The sequence below is a fragment of the Rhyacophila brunnea genome, unplaced genomic scaffold, assembly GCF_057557595.1.
Source record: "Rhyacophila brunnea isolate RB1 unplaced genomic scaffold, BYU_Rbru_1.0 scaffold_9, whole genome shotgun sequence".
Taxonomy (NCBI): Eukaryota; Metazoa; Arthropoda; class Insecta; order Trichoptera; family Rhyacophilidae; genus Rhyacophila; species Rhyacophila brunnea.
Window position 1 is genome coordinate 10257472 of NW_028233361.1, and position 26188 is coordinate 10283659.

The window sequence follows — 26188 nt, forward strand, 5'->3', positions numbered from 1 at the left end:
AAAAACAACATTAATTTTATTGAAAAAATCATGTATATTAGTTTGTTGCATTTTTGTTTTTTTGTTATGTAATTCTCTTTCAAGACTATATAAACATTTAAAAGTGTCATCTTGAATATAGCAAAGCTAGTAAAGTGGGTTTTTAAACCCTCGGTGAACCTCATTGCTTCTTCTTTTGTTGAAATATCAACTTCTTCTTCAACAGACAGTTCTTCAGAAGCGAGAAGAAGATATTCCAACAAAAAAAAAGCAATGAGGTTCACCGAGGGTTTAAAAACCTACTTTACAAACTTTGCTGATATCCAAGATGACACTTTTAAATGTTTATATAGTCTTGAAAGAGAATTACATAACAAAAAAACAAAAATGCAACAAACTAATATACATGTACATGATTTTTTCAATAAAAATTTTAATTGAATGTGGTTTTTTAATAAAACGTTAATCTTTTAGAAACATAAAATTTTAATGTTTTTTTTTTCAATACCCCCCTTTTACATTTTCCCTCCAATTAGGTTTTTTTTTTCCAGTCCCTTAAAAAACGTAAAATAGGGGTTATACTGTGTAACGTAAAAAAATAGAAAATTATATTTTAATTCTGAGCGCCTAGTGCGAGCACTTCGGGCGAGCACTAGCGAAATGGTCTATGGTCTCGAAAATTTGTAGGCGAATGCGTTCTCTCGCCCACAAACCAAACGCACGGCACATAGGTTCATTTAGCAATGCAACGGATGGCGTCTATATGTATCTATAGTCTATGATCGGGACTGAAAAAATTACACGCAATTGCCGGGAAAACGTGAATTCCGGGCACGTAAAACGAGGTTATACTGTAGTATGTTATTAAACAGTAGAAATGTGTAAATACAAAAAATATAAATTAGATTGGTACAAGGAAGTACACCGGATAAGTTAAACAGACCCTATTTTAAGAATATATAAAATAACGTCCACCTATACTCATCCACACGTAGGTGGAATACATCGACATGGTGTGATGGATGAAGAGATCGTCAGAAGGAGAGATGAGAAGTTGAGATTTGGTGGTTGCTCCGATGGATGTTACTAGCTAGCTACTATATGGAGTTTGCGTCATCGGATATAGCTGATTATGTGGAAAAATGAATATCGCGGAAACAATCATTGCAATCAGCTATCTACTGAGTTTGCCATAATTGGACACTACGGGAAATGGGTATTTAATATCGCCGATTAATATGCTGACACGGATTGAGTTGTTTATCACCATATATGTGAAATGTATTTCATTAGGTGATGTTGTATTTTACAGGGTTGACAGGCATAGACACTGATTCTGAATGGACAGGATCTGACCAATCGCTCTTCAGGAGTTTGCACAAAGTATTTTTATCAAACTATTGTGCAATCGCCCAAGTGCTTCTGACCAAAACTTGCAAGCAGGTAATAAATTCGTCAAATAATATTGCAAGATTTATTTAAAACTTTTACATATTGCTATCAGATAAAAGCACCGGGATCTCGATTCATTAAATTGGTAGTGGCTACGCGAAGCTACGCTCTATGAAGGTTTTTGCTTCGACAAAAAACACCGACATCTTTAAATATAATATGAAAGTACTTTTCACAATCTTAGTGTAAAAAAATACAATCAAAATAATCTTGGCACAAGCAAGTTGGAGATTCTATTAGGCCAAGCTAACTGAGCTTGGAAGTAAAACCATTGTATCAGGTTTATAACAGAGGTCCAATGGTCTGGAGTCAATCTGGTTATCTCTATACGCTACTTTATATTTGAAAGAAAAAAAAACAAATGCGTTTATCTGCCCTTGGGAGAGGAGGTCTGCACGCAACGCAGCATCATACGCCAGAGAGCAAAGTTAGCAACTTATAAAAGATATAAGTTGGTGTATTATATTTTTATAAATTTGCAGGTGTACGAATATTGCCAACGCTCCGAGCATGAAGTGTCGACTGAAGATTGGAGCAGAGACTACACTACTCCGCCGCGTAAGAAGAAGAAGAAGCATCGTCTCTGGTCCATGCATTGTCGGAAAATACAACTGAAGAAGGAACCTGCTTCCAACCATGTGTATGTAATTTTGTAATGCACTCTTAGAGTATATTTCGATCAGAAAAATAATGTTTGTAATGTTCGATTTATATTATTTTATTTCAGATTTAACTACACCCCGTGTGACCATCCGAACATGCCATGTGATAGCTCATGCAACTGCATACAAACTCGGAACTTTTGTGAGAAGTTTTGTCAATGCAGTAGTGATTGTAAGTATGCATATAGAGTTGATATTTACATAATGTAACTTGAATATTAAGACTGTCCCCTGCCAATGCAAATTAAGAATGCACAATATCATGATACGGTGTTCAATAATGATTTTTTTACATACTAAATCCAAACTAATCACAGAATATTTATTCCAAACATAATATCTGCCATCACTCTTGTCAGGAAGAAAAAATTCACATGAATTCACACAGATCGACACCTAACTTTTCAGTAGTACAATTTTAATAAATTTAACAACATCACAGCGTTAATTTATATGCCGGAATCATATTTTAAGTTATGCTTATAAAATATTGACTGAATTTTTGTTTTTTTTCCCGATATCAATTATTTTTAAAATTATTTAATAATGGCAATTAAGTCAAAATAGCCAAAAACCCACTTCCGACCTTTTACGTAGGACGTGACGAGATACTAACAGGCCATTGAGCACTGAGAGCTTATCTAAAAAGATTTAAATTGAAGGATGATGACTGTTATCCTTGTGACACTACACTACACTTGTGCTACACATCTCAAACTATGTGGCATGTCATCAACGACTGCCCAATGCTGGAAAAGGAGCGATGGGCTCTCGGAGTTCTGTGTAGACAAGATCACGAAATTTACCTTCAAACATCTCACGGAATACTAAACAACACAAGACCTCTATACACATATTTAATTCAGGCACTCTACACACATTTGCGGTGTTTATTTAATTGGAGTCACTAATTTTCTTTGTTTTACAGGTCAGAACCGTTTTCCGGGATGTCGTTGTAAAGCACAGTGCAACACCAAACAGTGTGCTTGCTATTTGGGCGTGAGGGAGTGTGACCCTGATCTCTGCGGTCAATGCGGCGCCGATTTACCGTACAATGTCTCGCTCACTTCAGGCGTATCCTGCAAGAATGTCTGCGTGCAACGGTTATTAATGATATACTATTGTTATTGTCAAAAAGGTTACTTTGATAGAGTAATATCAACTATTTACACCAGTTCTTTTATTCAATGAATAATTTACAAGATTTGAGAATGTCACATTCTATATATTGAACATACAGTAGGCGCTTGGTAATCCGGCACCCATATTTTTTCACCTATACCAGATTATTGGATTTCTATAGGAAATAATTCTATCACAGATATCCATCTTTTTAGTTATACTCATGTGTTAAGTGACGCTTTCACGTACAAGAGAAACAAACAAACACGTGTTTATCTGTCAAGGTCGGGCACCGACCTGCCAAGCAAACGGCTCTCCGCTCTGTAATCCGGTAGTTTAATTTGAAACCTGCCAGATTATAGAGCAGGAGAGCTTAGTTGCAAAATGCCGGACTATTGTGCCTGATTGGTGAACGCCGGATTACTGAGCGCCTACTGTACATAATTTGAAAATATTTCATGCATATACCTACTAGAAAAAAATTCGACACCCAACGGTACTTGAACCTGTAACCCGGTGGAGCTAGTGTGCTTTTCCAATTAAGCTTTGGGGATCGAGTGGGAGAAGGTGATAAGGTGATAAAGGCAGCAGCAGTGTAGATGGATAGATGGTTATTGTCTTGATGCAGATTACACAGAGTTACAATGGTCGGAGTAAAGATTAATGGTGCAGAGTAATCGCGGTGAGCTTGTGCTCAGACCGAGCCGTGATCCGGTAGTGATGATGATCGGGTGACGAGCTCAGGAGTCTGTGGTCAAGAGACATGTCGAATGTCGATTGTCGAGAACAACAGATTGTGGACTCGAGATGAGTGACAAATTATGGATCGTCCTCGCTGTTTATACCCATGAAATCAATAAATTACAAGGGTCATTGTTGCAATAAAAATAAATCATAATAGAGACTGTTAATCTAGGTTATGGTTGAGGAAACTGCTGACAATCGCTTCCGCCACTCGATTTGTTTTGAAAACAAAACGTGAATATCAAAGTGTGTCACACTTGTAATGTTGAGTGGTATGAAGCTAAGGGCATCCTACTAAATTGTGTTAATAATGTTGGCTATCAGTTTTTATATATTAAATCAATGTTGGTATCAATTAAATGTCTTAATTACTAACCGATGTCACGGATCGCTCCAAGTATTTAATTTATGTTTAATATAATATGTACCTACATAATATGTTACATTCTCAAATCTTGTGAATTTAAAAGAAATGGTTTATTAAATTATTAACAAGTGCAAGTATGTTTTGTTGTTTCGTGCAATCTTTTGTCGTTTACCAGAGCCTCAAAAGTGTTGTTTTTCCAATACTCGATGCATGGCAGAGTTCTGTCACGAATATCATCTGTAAGGGATCTTGGCATTACGTTTGAGAGTAAACTGACATTTATTAGCCATATAGTTACCATTTGTAACAAGGCGCTTAAAATGTTGGGCTTCGTCATGCGTACTTCCCGGGTCTTTTCGGATGTTACGGTATTTAAACTTTTATTTAATTCTTTAGTTCGAAGCAGACTTGAGAGTGGGTCTATTGTTTGGGCACCGCATCAGTTAAAGTATGGCCTTATGGTGGAGAGGGTTCAGAAGAAATTCTTGAGACTCCTTTATTTGAGGTTGTACGGATACTATCCGTGGCTTTATCCAACTGACTTTCTCTTAGGCATGCTTACATACTGCAGTTTGCAATTTAGAAGAAATCTTTATTTAGCTATGTATTTTTTTCGACTTATACAAGGTATAAATGAGAACTCTGCCATTCTGGGCAGTGTTGACCTGTGTGTCCCTGATAACTATCTTAGAAATAGAGAACATCAGTTGTTTATTCTCCCAAGGTGCAGAACTAACCTGCCACTGGTAATGCCAATTGCGAGGGCGATAACTATGTTCAACGAAATTGCTTCGGGTGTTGATATATTCCACCTACGTGAGGATGAGTATAGGTGGACGTTATTTTATAAATTTTTAAAATAGGGTCTGCTTAACTCATCCGGTGTATTTCCATGTACCTATATAATTAATATTTTTATATGTACATATTTCTACTGTTTAATAACATATTATCTATCTCTTTTTTTATGTCATGTTGTGAACGTCTTAAACTTATAATTTGTAATGTCCACAATATGTAAAAATAAATAAATTGAAATTGAAATTGAATAAATTGAAATTGAATAAATAAGAATGTAAAATTTAAATTGAGCATGTTTTTTTGCAGAGGGTTGCACAAACATCTTTTGCTGGCTCCGAGTGACGTCGCCGGCTGGGGAATATTCCTGAAGGAGGCTGCCGCCAAGAATGAATTCATTTCAGAGTACTGCGGAGAGATCATCTCTCAGGACGAGGCGGACAGACGAGGAAAAGTCTACGATAAATATATGTGCAGCTTTCTCTTCAATCTCAATAATGGTTAGTGCATTGCAGTGGTGAAGGGTGGAGGTAGGCTGTTGATATCCGACATAAATAGTGCATACTAAACTTTGTCGAGTCATATGTATTTGTTTTCATTGAACTAAGCTGGCACGCATATCTAATCTCGTCTCGTCTACAACATGTCGAATATGTCGATGTGACATCATTGTTATTCACAAAACATACGTTGCCAAATGAAGCTCCACAGATTGGTGGAATGCGACTTTTTAGTTTGAAAAAATAATCTAATGTTGCTAACAACAAATCGCATGCGTCTCGGGCTGCGAGTCAAAGCCGCCAATACGCATACTCACACACTACAAATTGGTCATTCCTGTTTATAAGTCGAAGCTCGTCGGTCGCCGCATCCCATACACATCTACGTTTTGAGAGGTTACTGCCGTTAGACGCCTATGTGTGCCCTTCATATGCGACGTTCCTAGAAGGTTGAATTTATGGCTGTGCAGGAGACAAGGCGAGTTTAGATGTGCGAGCATTGCGAGCAATTTAATTAAACCCTGCGTTAACCAAGCCATAGATTTATAGCTTTAATAGCTTTTTCTTCAAGCGATTACAAAATTTAAACTGTTCTTCCCTTATAGTAAATATTACACAAAATCTGACTTTACTTCCAAAAGGTCAGTCACCGATCGACACCTTTCAATAAAGCTAAAAATTAAAGGGTCTTGAAAAATTTAAATTAGTTGCTCAGAACATAAATTTTTTTCAGGCACTGTGAAATGAGAAGGTTTGAAAACCACCAGTTTATGGCCTTACTATAATTTAAAACTTAATGTGATGTCATATTGATTGTGGTTGTTCAATTACAGATTTTGTTGTTGATGCAACCAGAAAGGGAAATAAAATCCGCTTTGCGAACCATTCCATCAATCCAAACTGCTGTGCCAAGGTGATGATGGTGAATGGAGACCATCGCATTGGTATCTTTGCCAAGCGGGCCATTCAACCGGGAGAAGAACTCTTCTTCGATTACAGGTATGTATTCTGATGAATTTCTACTTAAAATTTTTTTAGCCTTTTCCTGTAACATTTAAAGCTGTTTTCGGTGCCGAAAAAACGCTAGATTTGGCAAGAAAAACGTTGGGTGCTATGTTGGCCAGGACATTCTGCATGCCAATGGTTTAGATTTTACATGGTTCTACAATTCGTTCTTGTGTCATAAGTTCTATGATGATGGACTAATTTATGAGCAACCTCTGACTCTCATTCTTCATCTAATTCAATGATACTCAACCTTTTTTTTCTTCGGGCCAAATACATATATTTGTAAAGTAATGCGGGCCGCATCACTACTGGTGTGATGAAAAAAATCATGAAACCTCCCCTTTTTTACAAAATATTTTTGAGATTTTAAAAATTATGCGTGTTTTTTAACCCGATCGGCGCGTAAAGTTTCCATACAAAAGATGTACTGTCCGCGGTCGGTTTTTCGAAATGTTATTCTTCGCTGTATTATAATAAATACGGCAGTTAAAAATTGTGGCTACAACTGTTATCATGCCTAGATACATAAGGATCCAAGTGCCACACTAAAACACATAATGGAGTGTTGAATTTAGCTGTGTTTACTTTAAGGTGACGCATCAGTGAAACGCCAAATAATTTTCAACTGTACGCGCGACGAAATTTTGGACTCGCTGCCATTCACTGAGAGAATGTTGACCCTTGAACACGTCACTTTGCTGCGTGATGGCGACGGGTCAATTAATTCTAAAATCGTGTAAAGATGACTAAAAACGTTACCCATTTACTTTAAAAAGAAAACATGTCAATGAATATATTATTATTGTTACTAATATAACAATAAACAGAACATAAAATGGACGTATGTTGGATTTATATGACAATTAATATTTCGTTTGACAGGCGTCATTTTCACCCGCCACCCGCAATCCGCGCATCGCCTAGCTACGATCTTTTTAGACCGTGCCTCAACTAATGCATGGCCTTAACAAAACTACTGTATTGCTTTGTTCCGATAAACTCTGTGGCCATTTTCGTTGACATACCACTCGACTTCAAAACAAGTGCGCCGATGAAGACAATTAATCACTGACTAATTTTATTTTACTCTTGTTAAAAACACTTAAAAATGCCATAAAAATTATTGAAAATAATAGCTTTTATTGGTGACTTATGAATTATTGTTAATTAGTGTAAGTTTTATTGATGACAAATCCATTAAAATTGGATGTTAGTCCCCAGTTTTATTTCGTGGCATAGACTGTGTCAGCATTTTACATGTTTTATGGGCCATCCTAATTTAAGCGTTAAAGGTGAGTCCACACTGGTTGAAAATATTATAATAATTTTTTTGTTATTTTTTTTTTAGTGAAACTTGGATTTTGTAGATTACTTTTCAGTTTTATTGAGCATTGTGTTATGTTAGTGATTGTCATTTTATGTTTTGTAAAAAAAACAATATTTATTTTTTAAATTGCGTAAATTTTTCCAAGTGCTATAAAAACTTTTTTTTGGGTAAGGTTTTAAAAATTTACAAGCATTAAATTGTACGCGAAGATAATATGTAATATAGTTGAAAAGTCAATATTCCATGATTTATATTTTATATTATATTGTATACATACCCGTGTGTTTTTTTATCAAAAATTTTTTCGTTTTATATATTCCTCATAGTAATTCGTAATTTATTGGTAAAACTTGCAATCCTTTAAAATATAATAATATATATTTTTTCATTCCGTGTGGACGCATCTTTACTAAATATTTATGACTTTCAATAATGAGCTCGATTTATGACTTTGAAACAATTGGGGAGACACATGAGTAATAAATGACATAATCCAGAACACAAGTTCAAGTACATTTTTAGAAATATTACGACAAATTTCTTTTCGTTTTTTGGTTGTCTTTTTCGTATTCCCGCACATGATGTAAAAATCGCGGTGAATTCAACTTTACACGGTAAATACTCGGCGCACGCTCAACTCGAATGAAATATATTTTGTATACCTACTGCGCAGCCGCGAAAAATACCGCGTAGATTTGAACTGATGCAATCGTAGCGGCGAATCTCAATAGATCGAGGGGGTTCGAAAGATCGATGTTTATGAAATTAAAACAACATATTTTTGACAAAGTTATTGATATGGCGGTACGAACACGAATCAGAGCATCTTTCAATACAAAAATCAATACTATGCGTGAAGTATTTCCTACTTTACCGACATTTCAATTTTCGATATCAACAGTTGCGACATCCGCCCAGTATCAGAGCTTATGTAAAAAACAACATATGTCCCATCCGCGGCGATCAGGTTAAATTAATCGTGCGCAATAGCAACACTCTTATACCAGATCTGATGTGGACCATAATGACAATCCTCTTCGGGTGTCACTATCTGTGCATCAAAGTCGAAACGAATCTCAAGATATACGAAATTCCTGATTATAAATGTGTTTCGGGCCGCACATAAAAGCTTAAAGGGCCGCAGGTTGAGTATCGCTGATCTAATTCAATCATCGTATGCGTTGGTTTCTTCTGTAATCTCTTTCATGTTATGCTATGTTGTTTTTTTTGAGTTCTCTTACATTAAGGATCCATGTTTCACACGCATACGTGAGCCTTGGTAGTAAACACGTTTCTGCGAACAGACTCGTCACACATACCACTCTGGCAATTGAAATGAGAAGATAATACGATATTACTACTGATAAATAGGTGCATACTAATGACAACGACACACTAAATTGACTAAATCAATGAAATTTCAATAGCTCACTGGCAATATAAAATTAAGGTTATGAGTTTAAATTATGTATTTTCCTAAACAAATACATGTAACATACGCTAATTGATAATTAGCTAGTACTAATTTTCAAATACTGCTTTCTTCCATGGATATAGTGAGTTTTATTGTGCAGAAGTTAATGTACGCACATTCTGTCATACAAAGTACGGGTGTAGCTCAGAATTCTCGTAATATTCTTACTAGTGTTAGTATTCGAGTAAGAATACACGATTCGGCATGTATTTTAATTGCCTTATAGATTTTCTTAACTAAACCAGAAATTATGCCCGTGCTCTACTACGGTGTGCACTTTTTGATAACTATTCTGTATGCTGTACGCTGTTTTTACAAATATTCTGTATGCTGTACGCTGTTTGTACAAATTTATATGGCGTGAATGGTGAGAAGTGAGTGATAATTTATGAATAGCAATAGCATACAGCAGGGGTTCCCAACCCCGTGCCCGCGGGCGCCATGGTGCCAACGATTTGTATGTGCCCGCCACTATTCGACAGAGACAGAATTTTCACGCTAGCCTGACACACGCAGAAAACTCGAAGCGAACGAACGCCACGAACTGAGCCTAGGGAAAATTATGATGAACTAGCCGACTCTTGCTGGCTGATTGATTTGGGATTTCTCACAGACATCATAGAAAAATTGAATTCTTTAAATTTGGAGTTGCAGGGGAAAGACAAAAACATAGCTGAAATGATAAGCTCTGTAAAGTCATTTAAAGCTAAATTGGATTTGTTGATATCACATCTGCAGATCAATTCTCTCGTGCATTTCCCACATATGAATAAAATGCTAGGTAACAATGAATTAAACGGGTCATTATTTATTAAGCATCTTCAAGTGTTAAAAAAACAATTTGAAGAGAGATTTTTGCAGTTTACAGATATCGAGCCAATTGTTTCCTTCTGTATCAATCCTTTTACTTACCAAATAAATGTAATGGAAATGGCCGCGTGTATTGCAGATTTTGTTTACTTTGTTTACGTTTTGTAAATACATTTCTCTGTGTGTATGCAATTTGAATAATAGTATTATTATTTTGAAACATTTTTGTTTATTATTTGTTAATACATTATGAATATAAGAAAATAAATTATGGGAAAATGAGAAGTTATGGAAGGAGTTTGTCGATTAAAAATAAGTAGTGCCCGCCACCCTAACGATATTTTAGAATGTGCTCTAGAGTACAAAAAGGTTTGGAACCCCTGGCATACAGTATTGAGTGATGTTTTAAATATGTGAAGGAATGCAGTGCACTTGCATGTTAGATCAGCCACCACTGACTGCACGCCTCCGTTAGCATGTATTGGTGGACGATTTGTATACACTATGATGACTGTGTGTATATGAATCTTAAATACAATAGTTAAAAACAAAGACGGATGGCTCTGTTGCCATATTTTTTACCTTTGATAAGAATTCTAAATTCAATACTTGAAAATTCTGTTTCTGGTTCTGAAGGGTCTGTTTTTTTATTATGTCTTGGACTATTTTTCTTAGAAGTTAGGCTTTAAATAATCACCTAGTATGGAGCCTTCGCCACTGATATCTAGAGATTACTTGGTTGTACAAGGTCTATAATTAAGGATTTTTTTAATTGAATTAAATGCCTTTTCATTGTCAATGAAACCCAGGTAAAGTGGTAACATTGTTTATCTTGGCATAAACGTTTGTTTGTGGTACTAAAACTTTATTGCTAGAGTGGTCAAGTGTAGCTACAGGGTGATAGTTTTGTGGCTGTTATCGGATTCTTTATTTATTTTTACGTAGAATCAGCCAGTCTTCAATTATCGTAAACTCAACGGAATAACTGATCTCAATAATTATAATATTCATTTCAACGATAGTCAGCGAAATGTCCAATTAACGCACACTCAATAAAATAGCTGATCTGCGATTTATTGAATAGTCATTCCAACATATTATTCAATACTGCGTCCATCAATAAATACCGGATCGTAATTGATTGGACAGGTCACTCGATTATAACTTCCCGGTCTGTTAGTATCTCAGTCTCTGTATCGCTACGCACAGCATCTTATTTTACTGAGCCTCGGAACAGTGTCATAAATATACTTATATACTAACTGACTGTTTATGCTGCAAACAAAACTCGCTCCTCCATTCATCGGAGCAACCACCAAATCTCGACTTCTCGTCTCTTCTCTCTACTCCTGGCCCCCTACTACAGCGCTCTCGTCCCTTACACGACCGCCAAAGTTTTGTATCTTCATAAGGTATACAGGCGGTCCACGACTTTATTTATTTATTATAACACATAGTATTTTTCTCTTTACAGATACGGGCCAACGGAGCAGTTAAAATTCGTCGGTATTGAGAGGGAAATGGAATTTCTTTGAAATATGTCATGGGTTCTGTATAATGGCGTATTGAATGATTGATTTTCCATATCATTTCGTTAGTGTTTTGAATCTCAAGTTGAATTTGTAAAAGGGGCACATCACAGTGTGTCAAATGCTGAATGGTTAATTAATATAATTTTATTGCATATGTGTATTAATTTGGGGTCAGATGCATAGATGTCGTGTTGTCGTAAAGTTAACCTAATTGTCGAAAGTTACGCTTGTCTGTTAAACTAGACTTAGGATGAAAATGTTGCTTTTAGAAAATGCTACCCATCTTTAAAGTTCATATTTTTCGCAGGTCAAAAACTCATTTAGTGCTAACACTGCCGCGTTTGGAGTCGTTGTCCATTACCAGTGATTTTATTGAATAAATGCACGCACACATTGCGGATGTAGTAACCCTTGTATTGGAGCATAATAATTGCAATGATACCACTATGTTAAACATGTTAAGCATCATTCAGTATTCATATTTAACAATATTTTACGTTGACAACTGACATTTAGAAATGAATCGTTTGTGCCGATAATGAATTAGTAGTACTAGATACAATTTTACTTTGTCGCAAATGCATAAACTTACTACTTTTTCTGTCTATTATGTTTCGATTATTTTGACCAGTGGTGCAGAACCTATTTAAAAAAAAGGCCAATTTAAGTAAGTGTTGGAAAATAATGATATAATTATTATACTAGACGAGACATACATTTTATTATTTTAAATTTAATATTTACATATCAGTTACTCCAATCACTCTCCACTCATTGCATTACATATAAATGTATGTATTTGCATGATAGAACTTAGTATACAAGAAATTAGAATTTTGTCGAATTCAATGAAAAATTTGGTGTTGGCCAGGGGCCCTATGTTAGAACTTGCGAGTGCCAGCTGCCCGGTCGACATGACGTCATATGACATCATTATGACGTACTACCGGAGTGATAATAGCACTCGAGAATATAACGCTACTCATACAGCGGCGCTATTCATTGTCACCATACACATATAGGTGTTTCATCATAATATTTTCTGCGGTGAACACTGTGCGTGGGCGGCATGCCTCGAGCGTGACGTCACAATTACGTCATGTCATCTGGTGCCACACGAGACGATAGTTAGGAAATCGCGGTGCTGGTCTGGCTCTTAATCGAATCATCTTTCTAATACTATGAGCATTTTTTAAATTGAGTTGATAATGTTATGTTTAAGATTCTGGGAATACATATCTCAAATTTTTTGATTTGAATTGTTTTAAACAATAATTAGTTGCTAATAAAGCTGATGTATGTTTATTTTTTACATGAGACATTTTTTTGTAAAATTTCCTAATGATTATGTATTACACTATTTTTTGTAAACAATCTATGTGACATAATATTGAATTGATCATAGTTTTTATGATTTTTATTAGAAACATTGACTTGTTGGTATGCGTACTGGACTGATTATTATAATCATTTTTTTTTACAAAATGGGAGTTTTTTTTCATTTAACTTCTCTCCAGCGGGATTACATGTCCATTTTTTGCATAAGGCGATTGCCAGTCAAATATGAGAACACCCGCTACCATGATTTTTACACATTTTATTCTTGTCACTTATACGGTGGAGTCACGGTTATCCGACCGAACTGGGATTGTGGAAGGGTCTGATAAACAGGAACTGCCAGAAAATAAGTGTCTACTAAACATTGTGATTGAAATTGTCTATGAAATGTGCTCATAATATTGGTATTACGTATCGACACCTCCTGTGTATAAGGTCGAAACTGCAAAATTGTAACTTTTCAGTAGTACGATTTCAATCAATTTTATTGACACTACGACGAATTGTAATTTTTTAGTTATGCCCATAAAATATTGATTGAATATTTTTTTTATCTTTAAAATTATTTAATAAAAAGGCAATTAAAGTCAAAATAGCCAAAAATGCAGTTCTGACCTTTTCTTTTATGTAGGTGCCAATATAATTTTTCCATTTTGATTCGGTAACACTTTTAGATGACAGGTTTGGCTATACAATAAACCGCCGTCGTACAGTCGTGTTGTCAGTACATTTTTACGCTTCGATTTTAGAGATGTGAGATTATAAGCAACTGTCTGATTTGCTTCATAGACTGTTTTTGACTATGGTCGGATAATCGAAAGTCATATATTTGGAAGTCTACTGCATTTACAATTACATACATTAATTATTATTGTCTATCATAAATAATAAATAAGCATTTTTCGTAATTAAAACTTGTTTTATTTAACATTTCTCGTGTTTTTACACATTTTATTTACAAAGATATAAATATTATAAATACCCAACTATCACCATAATTATTCTACTACATTTCAAAAAATAAGACTTATAGTCTCATTTTGGAATAATATTCCGGTGCAATACAAAAATACATAATGCCAAACACACCAATAACAATAAAAGTATGTGCACTAACATACACTACTTATACCTAATTTTATAACTGACATATTGTGGGGTTCCTGCCAAAAGTTGGTAAGTCAATAATTTAGGTATATAGAGTTAACAATGGATTATGTGTCTATATATAGGTACTGTATTTCCTCGATTATAAGACACATGTTTTTTCTTATTTTGGTGTCTGAATTCGTGGTGTGTTTTATAATTGTTGTAAAATTCCACGGTTGTGACGAAGCATCACTGATTGCTAGTGTTGGCTGCTTGGAAGAAAATCCCGGAGACAGTAGTGGAATATTCTTTCAAGAAATGCTGCTTCACTAATGCTCTTGATGGTGCAGAGGACGATATTTCATCGCCCTAGTATTGGTTTGTCCAAAGCAACAATATGTGAAATGTTCAGGAGACGAAAAACAAAGTTCATTACCTTATATTTCAATGCTGGAAGATCTTTCATATTTATTTATTTGACATGCGAGAGATACATTATATTAGAATATATTAACAGAGTAATCCAGCCATATTACTCATTTAATTAAGATGAATTTGTATTTATTTAACAGCAGATATGTACTGCACTTTAGCAGCGATCGCTACGAATTCTCACAAAATTATTATAAAAATTATAATGTATCTAAATGTGTAATGAGGACGTCTAGACAACGCTAATATGAGACCAATCGAGTAGTAGAGGGAACGGTATCCGCATAACAACCCTAGGCGCCATTTATTCCAAACATTGGACAAACCAATACTGAATGATTGTTCTGTACCGTGGTTTCTTGGACATTTAAAATACCTCTGTTTCTAATGAAAAATATATTTTATTTCACGATTTCGATGCGTTGATATAAAAAAAAATGAACTGCATTAAAAAGTTAATTTCGCCAAACATGGAGCTTTTTTACAAAACCAATACTAGGGCGATGATTTTGTGGGAAGGTGCAGACAATGACTCTTAAGTCGAAAAGTGATTCAGAAAAATCGGACATTGAATCGGAAGAAATTTCAGACCCTGATGATAATACCTACATAAATAATATGCTTATTTTTAAATCCTTTTTATTGTGATTGTATGATTTTGTCTGTTATAATAAAGTTTACGTTTTAATTTTTTATTATTGGTTTATAAAAAATAAGAATGCATCGTATAATCGAGGAAATACGGTAAATATGTATGCTAGAAAAAAAAAATCAGTGTAATCCGATATAATATATCACATATGCACATAAAGCACAAAGAAATTAGTATTATGCCTAATTTTAGAGGGGATGTCAAACTTTAAATTGCAATTACTCCATAATATGATTTCGAGACTTACTAACTTTTGGCAGTTATCCCATATTATATTCTTGGAGAGTAAGCCATATACAAAAATGCCGTATAACAAACCATTATTTGTTTCCATACGATCGGTTTCAATTTTACAAAATATCTCAAAAGTTTTTGGTTGAAATTGTATTCAATTTATTTCAAAATCACATTTATGTAGGTACATTACTAAAAAATAAATTTGAACGATCAATTTGAAATAGGATGTTAATTACTTGTTTGAAATGGGGAAACAAAATCATTCGAGGTCTGTCGAGAACTGTCATCTCATTTATTGAAATCCATGACAACTTTTGTTTCAAACGGTCAATTCCTTAAGTTATCAACCTTTTCTACGCCTCACAATATTACTATGGCAGTATCTGACAGGCCGCAGATTTTTAACAACACGTTGAATATAAAGCAAAGCTCTTACTAAAATCGCTGTAATATTGATAATTTGCGGCTTAGTATTTGTACATAATTATTCAAACAGATGTCACTGTGTATTTAATTTATAATTATTCAAACAGATGTCACTGTGTATTTAATTTTTTAGATTATGCAAATCAATCGACAGTGGCCAGTAATTTGAGTTTAAAGCCTCAATGACATTTAGCTACTTTACAAGCTGCTTGTTGGCGAATTTACAATCTGCTTGTAAACTTGCCCAGTGTCATCGAACAAGCTAACAAGCAGATTGTAAACAATCTACCGAGAAAAGTTGAAAGCCGGTCAACTTTACACGCTACACGCCGGGCGTGTGGGCTTACTACGTCTGCACAGTAGAACGATAGTAGCGACCTCCCGGTAAAAAAACAAACTACTCAATACGTCCTGTCAAAATAGTACCAAAAATGACGGTTTCAACTCGCTAGCTTGTTGGCTTCTGAGCGAGTGGAAAGTTTTGAGTGTCATCATCACAATCGCACTAGCTGACTCGCCCGCTTTTAAATTCGCCAACAAGCAGCTTGTAAAGTAGCTTAAAGTCGGTTGAGATAACTCGTTGTATGTGCGGCCTGTCGACCACACATGGAGCGAGAAAACTCGCTAAAGGCATAAAACCGGTTAAATGTGCAGTTATTGCTAAGATACATCCTGAAATGTGTGTTTGTTATAATTTGTTTTATTAATTACGACATATAATATGAGTATTTCGAGCACATACCGGAAACAAATATTCACAATATAATCGAAGTGTAATTTGTGAAAAGATAGACCATGTCTATAAATATAGCATATAGCAATATCATTTACGGTATATTCTACGGTACCTAATACAAAATGTATTACCCCAACTATTATAATAGGTACAGTAAAACCTCGATGTAACGGACTAATTCAGGCAACGGGGGTGCTCCTTTAAAGCCGAAAGTGTGTTATATAATAAAGTAGGTTTTCTGATTGCGTAAGTTAAATGATTTACAGATAAGTTATGTAGTTTACCTGTTTTTAATTATTTGTATATTCAAATGAACAATGTTTTTAAAAACAGAACAAAGTTTAAATTTTAAAAGTACTGTACGACAACATTATTTAGGCGACAACAGGAAGTCGCCCTTGTCGCGAATAGAATATTTCAGTGTTGTCATTTTTTGAGAAAACATATCCCGCGAAATTAGGTTTTAAGTTTATATCAATTCTATTCTCAGTAAGTTTATAAGTACATTAATTTATAAGTCTAATTATTGTTCAATAAATATCAATAGAATTTTTTTTTCTAATAATTTCACCTCTTAATTATTAATATTATATTAGGTTAATTAATACAGCATAATTATTGAATTTGGAAGGAAATGTATCATTGAACCCACATTAACTGATAATATTGCTGCAGGTATTTATTAATTAAATAACTAGAACACAAATTATGACTAAAAAAGTAGAAGTGAAAGATATAACATATTCAATATTAAATTGATGACCCAATCACATGTTTTATAATTTACAAATGATGTCGTTATATCGTATTTTTAGTAAAATTTTTGTAGAAACACATACTGTGAAAATAATTTTCTATAAATTAAATTATATCCACCTTACATAAATTTTAAAACAATATGTACCTACCTACCTACTTATCGGTTTAAAAATACAAGGACAATTCATTAACTAACTAATGATCATTTATACTTAACCTTTTAGCAGCCCAGCTGATAATACTAGGTATAATCTCCAGGGCCCAAGAATTAAATAATATATAAAAAAATAAATTACCAGTGGAAAATTTTATATCTAGCACTTACATATGATGAGACATCATTTGAAGTTCATCGAAAGCGTTTTTCATTCATAATTTCATGAAAATGTCGGAAAATTTGCACCAAGGTTAGGGTTATCACAACACTGCGAATTTACAAGAAATAGTTCAAAAATATTTTTAAAAAATTCAAAAAAAAAAATTATAAAATTTATAAATTTTACAAATACACATTTTTTTGCAATATCGGTATTATTTTTGATATTATATTTTTGATAGACCAGTGTTCGGTAATTTTGTTGCGAGAATTACGTGACATGAGCATGCACACTCCCAAAAATGTGTATATATCATCGGTTGTGCAGTCTACCCACTCAGAACCGTGATATTTTTTGTAGCAAATTTAAATTGTTTATTTGTCTCTCGCACTATCATTTCAATAAAGGAAATGTGGATAAAACCATCCGAAGCTAAACTATCTGCTTTGCATCCCGATTCAGTATCATCGAATAAAAATGCGCGCGGGTCAAATAAATCCGATTTCCACTCAAATGTCGGCCTTTCAGTAGCTTCGGATGTAGTTGGTTCATTTTCTTCAACTTCCAAAGTATCGTCAACTTCACCAACTTCGGAATCATCACTATCGTCTTCAGATTCAATCGTTTCTAAAAGATTGTCAATTTCACCATCTTCACGATATTCATCCATTTTGAATTGGAAAAATTGGTAAACTAAACTCGTAAATATAACACTTATGTTTGTCCAAATTGAATGCAAAATATAAATAAAAATAGTCACAGTACTTAGTCATTCGACACAAATAAAATTTTCAATCTGAAAATATCGAAAATGTTTCAATTCAATCTAAAAGTAAACTCGTAAATATAACACTTGTATACGCAAAATACAAATATAAATACTCACAACACTTCGTAACTCAACACAAATTAAATTTCAATTAGAAAAAATGCAAAATCTTTCAATTAGAACGCAAATCAGACTATCATCCCGACGACCAATTATTACGCGATCGCGGGGCGAACTAATGAGTCAACAATTTCTCAGTACATGGGAAGAAATCGATAACCCTGAATGGGCCTCTCGGGAATCCCCTTTATTCTCGCGATGTATTTGACTTTTTAAACGTTTCTGCCTGCAGAGCTTGCCCATAGATGTCAATACACGTATTAAAATTGAAAAAATAAATATATGACTCATATTAGGCTCAAAAACGGCGCGACGAGTTTCGCTCGTCACGGGCGCACGAAAGTAGACGCCCATGACGAGAACCACTCGTCAGTGGCTGTTAAAGGGTTAATTATTATACGTCTAAAAATATTAATAAAATAGATTACGATACACATAACTTTATAATATACAAACATAATTTCCAGTATTTGGGGAAATATTTCTAGTATTACAACACTGAATTTTGACATACCTGACATGACAGGAACCCGTAAAATGGGCTTGTTGAAAGTATTGTATAGACTCGCCTTTTAAATACGACTCTTTTTCTTCTTCGCAATAAATCAAAAGTTTACTGATAATAATTCAAACATCATTTCGTATTGTTTTAGACATCTTTTGAATATAAAAAGCTTCAAATTACGCAAATTGATAGATGCGTCCAATACGAAGTGTCAAAAATGCAATGAATAATTTGGGGGCGTTCCTAATTTGAAACCGGAAGTTCGATTAGCTGTACTGGATGGGATTGTAGTTCACAGATTTGCCACGTAGCCAAGATGAAGTTGCCGGACAATAAACAAAAAATTCTTTTTAAATGTCAGACTATCGGCGGGCACACGTTAAAATTACTGCAGAAAGTTAATCCACACGATAATATAACCAATTACCACTGGTAATGCTGTGTGATCAAGTGCTTATCATGCTTTGAATATTGTTGACGACTGGAATACAGATAGACCCGAAATTCTTTGGTTAAATCGAGGTTTTACTGTGGTTTAATAATGTCCGGTTAGAAAGATAGTCATTATTTTATGATATAATATTGGTGTCAATGACATTAATAATTTCTTATCAAATTCATGTAACAACTAAACTAATTGATTAATAATAAGTCACTATCTAATCACATGAGCCATCTGGCCAACCGTCTCTCCATCTCTCGTTGACCTTTGAACAGTCAAATATTGGTTTTCCTAATTTCAGATTAACAATGTTGTGCATGTCACATAGCCATTTTGATAGCTCACTCTGTGTTTCTGTCTTTGGTGGGTTCACTTTCAGGCTAAAACAATAAATATATAGAAAAAACATTAGTATTTTGTCGCTTTGGTGGTGAATGACTACCACATTAATAAAATTCATAGATGATGTTGTAATAAACATGTTTTTACACAATAACTTCTACACATATTATAATGTTTTTAAACAAAAGTATATCAAAACAGACGTTAGGTCTTTTCACTACTACATAATTATAGTATTTTTAAAAGTTGTTTGATTAAATAAAACTGTATGTGGAGTAACAAAAACTGAGGTAACAAATATGAATTGATTCTAAATTTTAGAACCTACGTTAAACAAATTTATTTGATCAATATAATATATGTATATTTTAAAAATTATGAGTAGTGCAACGTGGCATGGAAAGGAGCTTGTTGGACGTAACGCGAAAAGATCACAAAAGAAACTAATGAAAAATGAAGCAGACAAGAGTACGCAATGTGATAGAGGTCGCTAAGCACATGAAATGGCAATGGGCTGGATATGTCGCTCAACGAGTGGACAATTGCTGGAAAAAAGCCGTCATACCCAAGAGGGACTACAAACTCTAAAATCCACTGGATAGACAAACTCATAAAGTTCGGTGGGTACGTAGCAGTGAAGAACTAGGGACCGAGAGGAGCGGAGGGAGCTAGGGGAGGTCTTCATCCTGGAGTGGATCAACCCCGGCTGATGATGATCCTATTTCATGAAATGAGAAAAGATAGGGTATCATAATGACACAAATATCTTCTTTACAAAGTTTATATATTTTTTATGGTTAACCTCAAACTTTTCCAAAATTCTTAATTTTCAACTTATAGCTGACCTTGAAAAATTGTGCTTTTTTCATTAGTTTTTCCAAATTCTGGCGGAATGGTGGCTGGAAATTATTGTCATATATTGTACACCATTAAAGGAGGATAGTGATGGATGATCCCATAAAAATCTTTGAGTGGAAAGGGCATAGAGTATACCCAAATGGCTGGGAGGACACCTTGACGCAGTAAAATGTGTAGAAAAGATGTTTACTTACTCTTCTCTAAAGTCTGCAGCGCAATGGTTGCAGGGGTAAAAATTTGAAAATATGTTGAAGAATTGTCTCATCTCTGTGGCCTGCTTCTGAGAAGCCTTGTCGGGGTAGTAGGCTGCCATTGAATGAAGGAATCCCCACGTCTTTCGGCCCAGTTCATCTTTATCGAGGGGACAATCGCCTCTTCGGTGCTTAAAAAAACAAAAAGCTATTGTTAGTGCCCATACGCACTTGCGGCAGGCCGCCTATCGTTTTTTGTATGCTGGCTAACCGCAGCGGCCTGCCACATATCGCACTTTGCATGCAAAAAACGATAGGCGGCCTGCCGCAAGTGTGTATGGGCACTTACACATTGCAGTTCATGATTACTTTAAATGGGTACTGTTTAAATTTAAAATTTCAAGCCAAGAAGGAGGGGGGGTTTGTTTAACATTTATGATAGACTTATATTAAGCGGCACATATCCGCTGCTTTGTCAATAATTTTCTATTGCTTTATATCAGGGGTAGTCAACCTGGTCACTACCGCCCACTAGTGGGCGTTCCAGCTTTCATGGAGAGCGGTAGGACTTCATGCTTCTATGTATGGAAAGTATAAATAAAAATATAGATTTAACTACAGTAAGTAATTGTTCTGAATTATTGTTGTTCTGTGCTGTTATGGTTGTTCACATTTATTCTGCCAATCCTTAGCGAAAGTCTGACATAAAGTATTTGGTAAGTAATTATTTTTATATGCTTTAACTTTAACTTGTCTTGCTGTAACTCTGTTTTATAAATTTTATAAAGTAAAGATACTTCCCTACTTTATAAATCACCATTACTGTGGAATCGGTGGGCGGTTAGAAATTTTTAGTACTAACAGAGATACACAAGTGGGCGGTAGGTATAAAAAGGTTGACTACCCATGCTTTACATAGTACATTGGATGTTTTTGTTAATGATAAAGAAAAAATCAAGGAATTTTTTGACACCAAAAACTCATTCTCGAAAGATTGGCACGTTGGAGGTATTTCGCTTGCAGCGACGATAATTATATATAAGTTTCAGCAGAATTGCATCAGTGAAGTAATGTAACTGTATGAACGTAGTACCTACTTATATATTATTTCATGTGACTTACATCATTTATAGTTTCACCATTATCAGCTTTCTGTGGTAATGTCCCAGCATCATATGCACCCTTTTGTATCTTTGCCCAGGACTTGAAGTCGTTACAAGCCCTACAAGGTTTCTCAGCACCAATTTCTCCCTCTGAACCACCAACCCCCAAGGCAGGCATATTACGAAGTTACACGGAAAAAATACAATCTAAAAGGTTTCTTAAAATTCAGTTATGTGCAAATAAGGTTTAAATTCATTTCTCTATCTGTATTATATAAAACAGAAGAGTTATTTGCGTTTTATCAATATTATCATAACAAACAAAGCTGTACAAATAACGGCGAAAAATATAACTTGAAAGCTTTGAAGTCTTAATAATGGATTAGATTTTAATTAGTGACTGGTTGTCCAAATTTAAAAAATATACAAAATAATCTACAATAACTTATTCACAGTATTCACACCGGCGCTAAATATGACATAAGAATTTGAGGTTAAATTCATTTACACTTGTAGCAGTGTCGCCAGCTAGAAACGAAAAAAATGCTGAATTGTGGAAATTTTAAACTCTGTAAAGTTTTTTTGAGCCGCGTTTGAATAGGTATTTGAAGAATAAACATTTTAATAGGTTACATTATAATAAATTCATAATAAAATTACAGGAGTTGAATTATTTCACTGTCATTATTATGGGCCAGTTTAATTAGTGCGAGGAAGTCGCCGCAGGTAATGGTTATTATTTCTCGTCAATGATAAAGTAAATTAATTTATACTAGGTGGTATGACTGAATTAAAAGTTTTGTCATAAAGGTAGACTGGAAAACATTAATAATTTCAATTTCCGCACTGTACGGATCAACCAGGGAACACAAAACAATAACATTGTGAATTGCGTTACCATATTATGAGTGTAATATAAAAAGAACGATTTCTCTACTGTGGATAAATAATAATATGGGATCATGTAGTGCTAAAGAATATGTAAGTAGGCAAAGAGATTGGATGGAATCTCTTTGTAAGTGGGTTATTTATTATTATGTATCATAAATTAATGCATTAAAGAATCATGTTATGTAACGGAATGCGAATTCAATATTAAAAATATGAGACTATTCAGGGGTTTTGCATTTTATTGAGTTTTTGTTCCTCGCCGTAAACCAAAACTTCCGGCAAAGCCTTGGTATAATACTATGATGACATGCTTTAGAATTTATATCTTAATAATTTGATCTGTTGTACCTTCCTACACATCATACAGCAGGTACACTAAAGTGTGGGTAATTATGATATTGGTGTTCCTTGCTCGGCTCGGCTAATGCTTGTAGGCGCGTATGGGACAATGCTATGAATCCCTACCCTTTCATTACTCGTGGTAATTGCTGGATCGACATGATCTTGAATGAAGCAGTGACGTCCCGTGGGGGGTAGGCAGATTGAGCGTCGCTTGGGAGCGGCAGATACTCGAAAGGCGGCAAATCGAGGAGAATCATTTGGTATTATATAGAAATAGCTACCTAAACTTAGTTATATTATAATAACCAGAGCTTTGGAGATGTTTTGTTCCGGATGCATTTTTTTGTTATTATCCAGTCGGTACTCGCAGCGATTTTAGTATGATGTCACCACGCTCCGCTAGAGATTTTTTTATTTTATTTTTGACTGCTCGGTTTCGTATACAAATGCTAATAAACTTGGCGCCTATACACATTATGAATATTTTTATAAATGTAAAACATCACAAACGAATAATAAATCAGTCATAATAATATAATGTCATTTACTCAGATTAAAGAGTTCTTTTCATAACAATGGTAGGTATACTGCGCAAAAGCCAATAATTATGTCGCGCCATAGTTATTAAAAGAAAATAATATTATATATTCTATCAACGTTGGTAACGAAACAAGGAGAATTTATGGTAGAGATTTATAGGTAGGTACATACCGTATTTTTTAATTTATCCAAATATTTTTGCCAGTCATTTGCGAGATTTAAAAGTTGCCGGATGTACCTATTGCAAATTGATACCTATTGATAATGATTATTAATCCTTATTGACATTTGACATAATCAATTAGTATTCGTGCATATAATAGGTATTTACGTTACGTACCAGCTAATTGTAATAAAAATGTACACTAGTAGGTATCTATCTAGATTATATCATATTTATCGTGCTGTGAATACAATACTGTGCAATACCTTCCTTTAAGTCGTTTTTTTTTGTAAACAAATTTTTTGCTGATAATAGTGTGGATTTGTAGTTTATTTCAATCATCAACGGTTGAATGTTGAGACTATTAATTAATAGTGTATTTATGATTAAATTTAGGTTTATATTAAAAAAATTATGAGGAAAATTATTTTGTTTACATGTTGTAGGGTACAATAATAGCATAGAAAAAATGGTGTGAAAATAATACATCTGCGATACAAACCAAATGTGTCAGACATATCAACCAAATGGCATCTCAGACTCTGGTGATTTGGGTAAGTGTCTAACTAATATTATATTTATTCGCTTATTTATTTATTGATATCTAAATTTAATTTTGTAAGTTTCAGCTTAGTGGTAGGTGTATATTTTGTTAGTAATGTATCCAAACCATGGCCCCCACAAGGAGGGGGCTGACAGGGCTCTAACCTGGGGCTCGGGCTCGATAAGTGAGATAAACACTTATCACAAATTTGCTCTAATAGCAAAAAATTCGCCTGCGGCGCTATTTTACTTCAATAATGATATTATTTAAAATTATGTGGTTACACAATACAATAATTTATAATTGTGTAGCGATACTCAAAAACTCCACAATTCATTTGGAAAACATTACTGTATAGCGTCACACTGCAGGGGGGGGGCAAAGATCCTAACATGGGGCCCGCTTCAGGATGAGGGGGCATGCTCCATACAACACATTTCTTAGGTATTTGAGTAATGAAACGATGATAAAAAAATGGGGCGGCATTTTGACGCTGCCTAGGGGCGGCATTTTGTCTAGAGACGTCACTGTCTTGAAGATTGAGCCAACAACTTGTAGGTATTAGTTACCTCGACTATCACCAAGCTGACCAAGCATTATTATAATATATACCTAACTTTAGAATTTAGATAACGAAAAATAAACACCATGTTTTATTTCAATTTATTATTATAATTATGGAGACATCTAGTCAAGATGCCTTGAAGATAATTTGTAATAAAATGTGTTTTTATCTTCAGGTGCATGTTTCGTGATTCGGTCAATAGAGATGTTAAAATTAAATAGCAACTTGTATAATTAGTTTAGTATTAGTGTATTTTTGTGTAATGATAAAATTGTATAAAAAATGAAACAGCTATTTTATTTGTGCTATTATACTCGTATAGAGTTTCGGATTATAAAGCTTCTAAAAGATTATAATACTTATTCATTAATTATTATTTAGAGCACCCAATAATATCTAATAAATTAAATTATTGCTTTAAAATCTTTTTAAATATTATTGGCATTAGTTCAAAATGTTCATAGCATGATTATAAATTGATATTGATGCTAAAGGAATAGGTAGTGATGCAATTACTTACCTCCGATCTTGACAACATATACCCAAATTATCAATAGCAATACATATTATTTATATTACATTGCAACGCCATGTTCGATCCTCAGATGATCATATGGGGCTCCACAGAGTGGATGATTAATAGATTTTAGTTTTATTAATCGATGTTAGCCACGTGCTCAACCTAATAGGGTCATATTTTGGGTCCAAAATAATACTCAATATTGAAAAACAACACGTGAATCTGCCAGACTTGGGATTCAAAGACCCAATACATCATTGTCTTGTCCACGCGTGTCTTGCCGCGATTCACCGCGAGTGTATGTGGACGGCTCAATGAGGTCACATGCACCTGGAATGTGCGCGAGTCGAAACGCGCCATGTGGACAAGGTAATAGCCTATAATAGGTTTTATACGGGAGTTAAATTTTTTTTTTTGAAAATTCAAAATAATACATAATTTAAAACACTGTATCTGTTTGATATTAATTTGCTAAGACCCCCGAGTTGGTAAACCCGATTTCTAATGAATCAATGCTGAATAAAGAACTTAT

The 26188-nt window shown here is 34.4% G+C and overlaps 2 protein-coding genes and 1 long non-coding RNA gene across 5 annotated transcripts in view; 2 read left to right on the forward strand and 1 right to left on the reverse strand.

Annotated features, from left to right (window-relative positions):
* Window positions 1–14025, forward strand: part of E(z) (histone-lysine N-methyltransferase E(z)) — a 37404-nt gene extending 23379 nt beyond the window's left edge. Inside the window, exons 9-15 of the mRNA XM_085959777.1 lie at window positions 1292–1422; window positions 1914–2071; window positions 2159–2265; window positions 3022–3196; window positions 5434–5624; window positions 6458–6623; window positions 11718–14025. Coding sequence (XP_085815903.1) covers window positions 1292–1422; window positions 1914–2071; window positions 2159–2265; window positions 3022–3196; window positions 5434–5624; window positions 6458–6623; window positions 11718–11778 — 989 coding nt within the window. The 3' untranslated portion in view covers window positions 11779–14025. The remainder of the gene's footprint in view (window positions 1–1291; window positions 1423–1913; window positions 2072–2158; window positions 2266–3021; window positions 3197–5433; window positions 5625–6457; window positions 6624–11717) is intronic.
* Window positions 14017–22598, reverse strand: Alr (Evr1_Alr domain-containing protein Alr). Of its 3 annotated transcripts, XR_015072121.1 has the most exons (6): window positions 22111–22500; window positions 20992–21179; window positions 19487–19977; window positions 16507–17042; window positions 16064–16157; window positions 14017–16025 (listed from the first exon to the last, which is right to left on the reverse strand). XR_015072121.1 is itself a non-coding variant. In XM_085959778.1 (3 exons), the coding sequence occupies exons 1-3, from the start codon at window positions 22267–22269 to the stop codon at window positions 19815–19817; spliced, it is 510 nt and encodes a 169-aa protein (XP_085815904.1). In that variant the 5' UTR covers window positions 22270–22598; the 3' UTR covers window positions 19247–19814. The 3 variants fall into 3 exon arrangements, 1 of the variants encoding a protein (XP_085815904.1); XR_015072120.1 differs by having other exon boundaries at window positions 16064–17042; window positions 22111–22598; XM_085959778.1 differs by lacking the exons at window positions 14017–16025; window positions 16064–16157; window positions 16507–17042 and having other exon boundaries at window positions 19247–19977; window positions 22111–22598.
* Window positions 22599–22873: 275 nt separating this feature from the next.
* LOC147063254 (uncharacterized) lies at window positions 22874–25388 on the forward strand. The gene is made up of 3 exons (XR_015072147.1): window positions 22874–23072; window positions 24474–24581; window positions 25312–25388. It is a non-coding gene; the product is annotated as an uncharacterized LOC147063254 (long non-coding RNA).
* The last annotated feature ends 800 nt before the right edge of the window (window positions 25389–26188 follow it).

Bases quoted from the DNA above. Each gene is read 5' to 3' on its own strand.
- Alr (XM_085959778.1), bottom strand. From the start codon at position 22,269: ATGCCTGCCTTGGGGGTTGGTGGTTCAGAGGGAGAAATTGGTGCTGAG. The intron at 21,180-22,110 runs GTAAGTCACATG...TGTTTTTTTAAG, and splicing joins ATGGTGAAACTATAAATGAT to CACCGAAGAGGCGATTGTCC. The intron at 19,978-20,991 runs GTAAGTAAACAT...TTATTGTTTTAG, and splicing joins GCTGCAGACTTTAGAGAAGA to CCTGAAAGTGAACCCACCAA.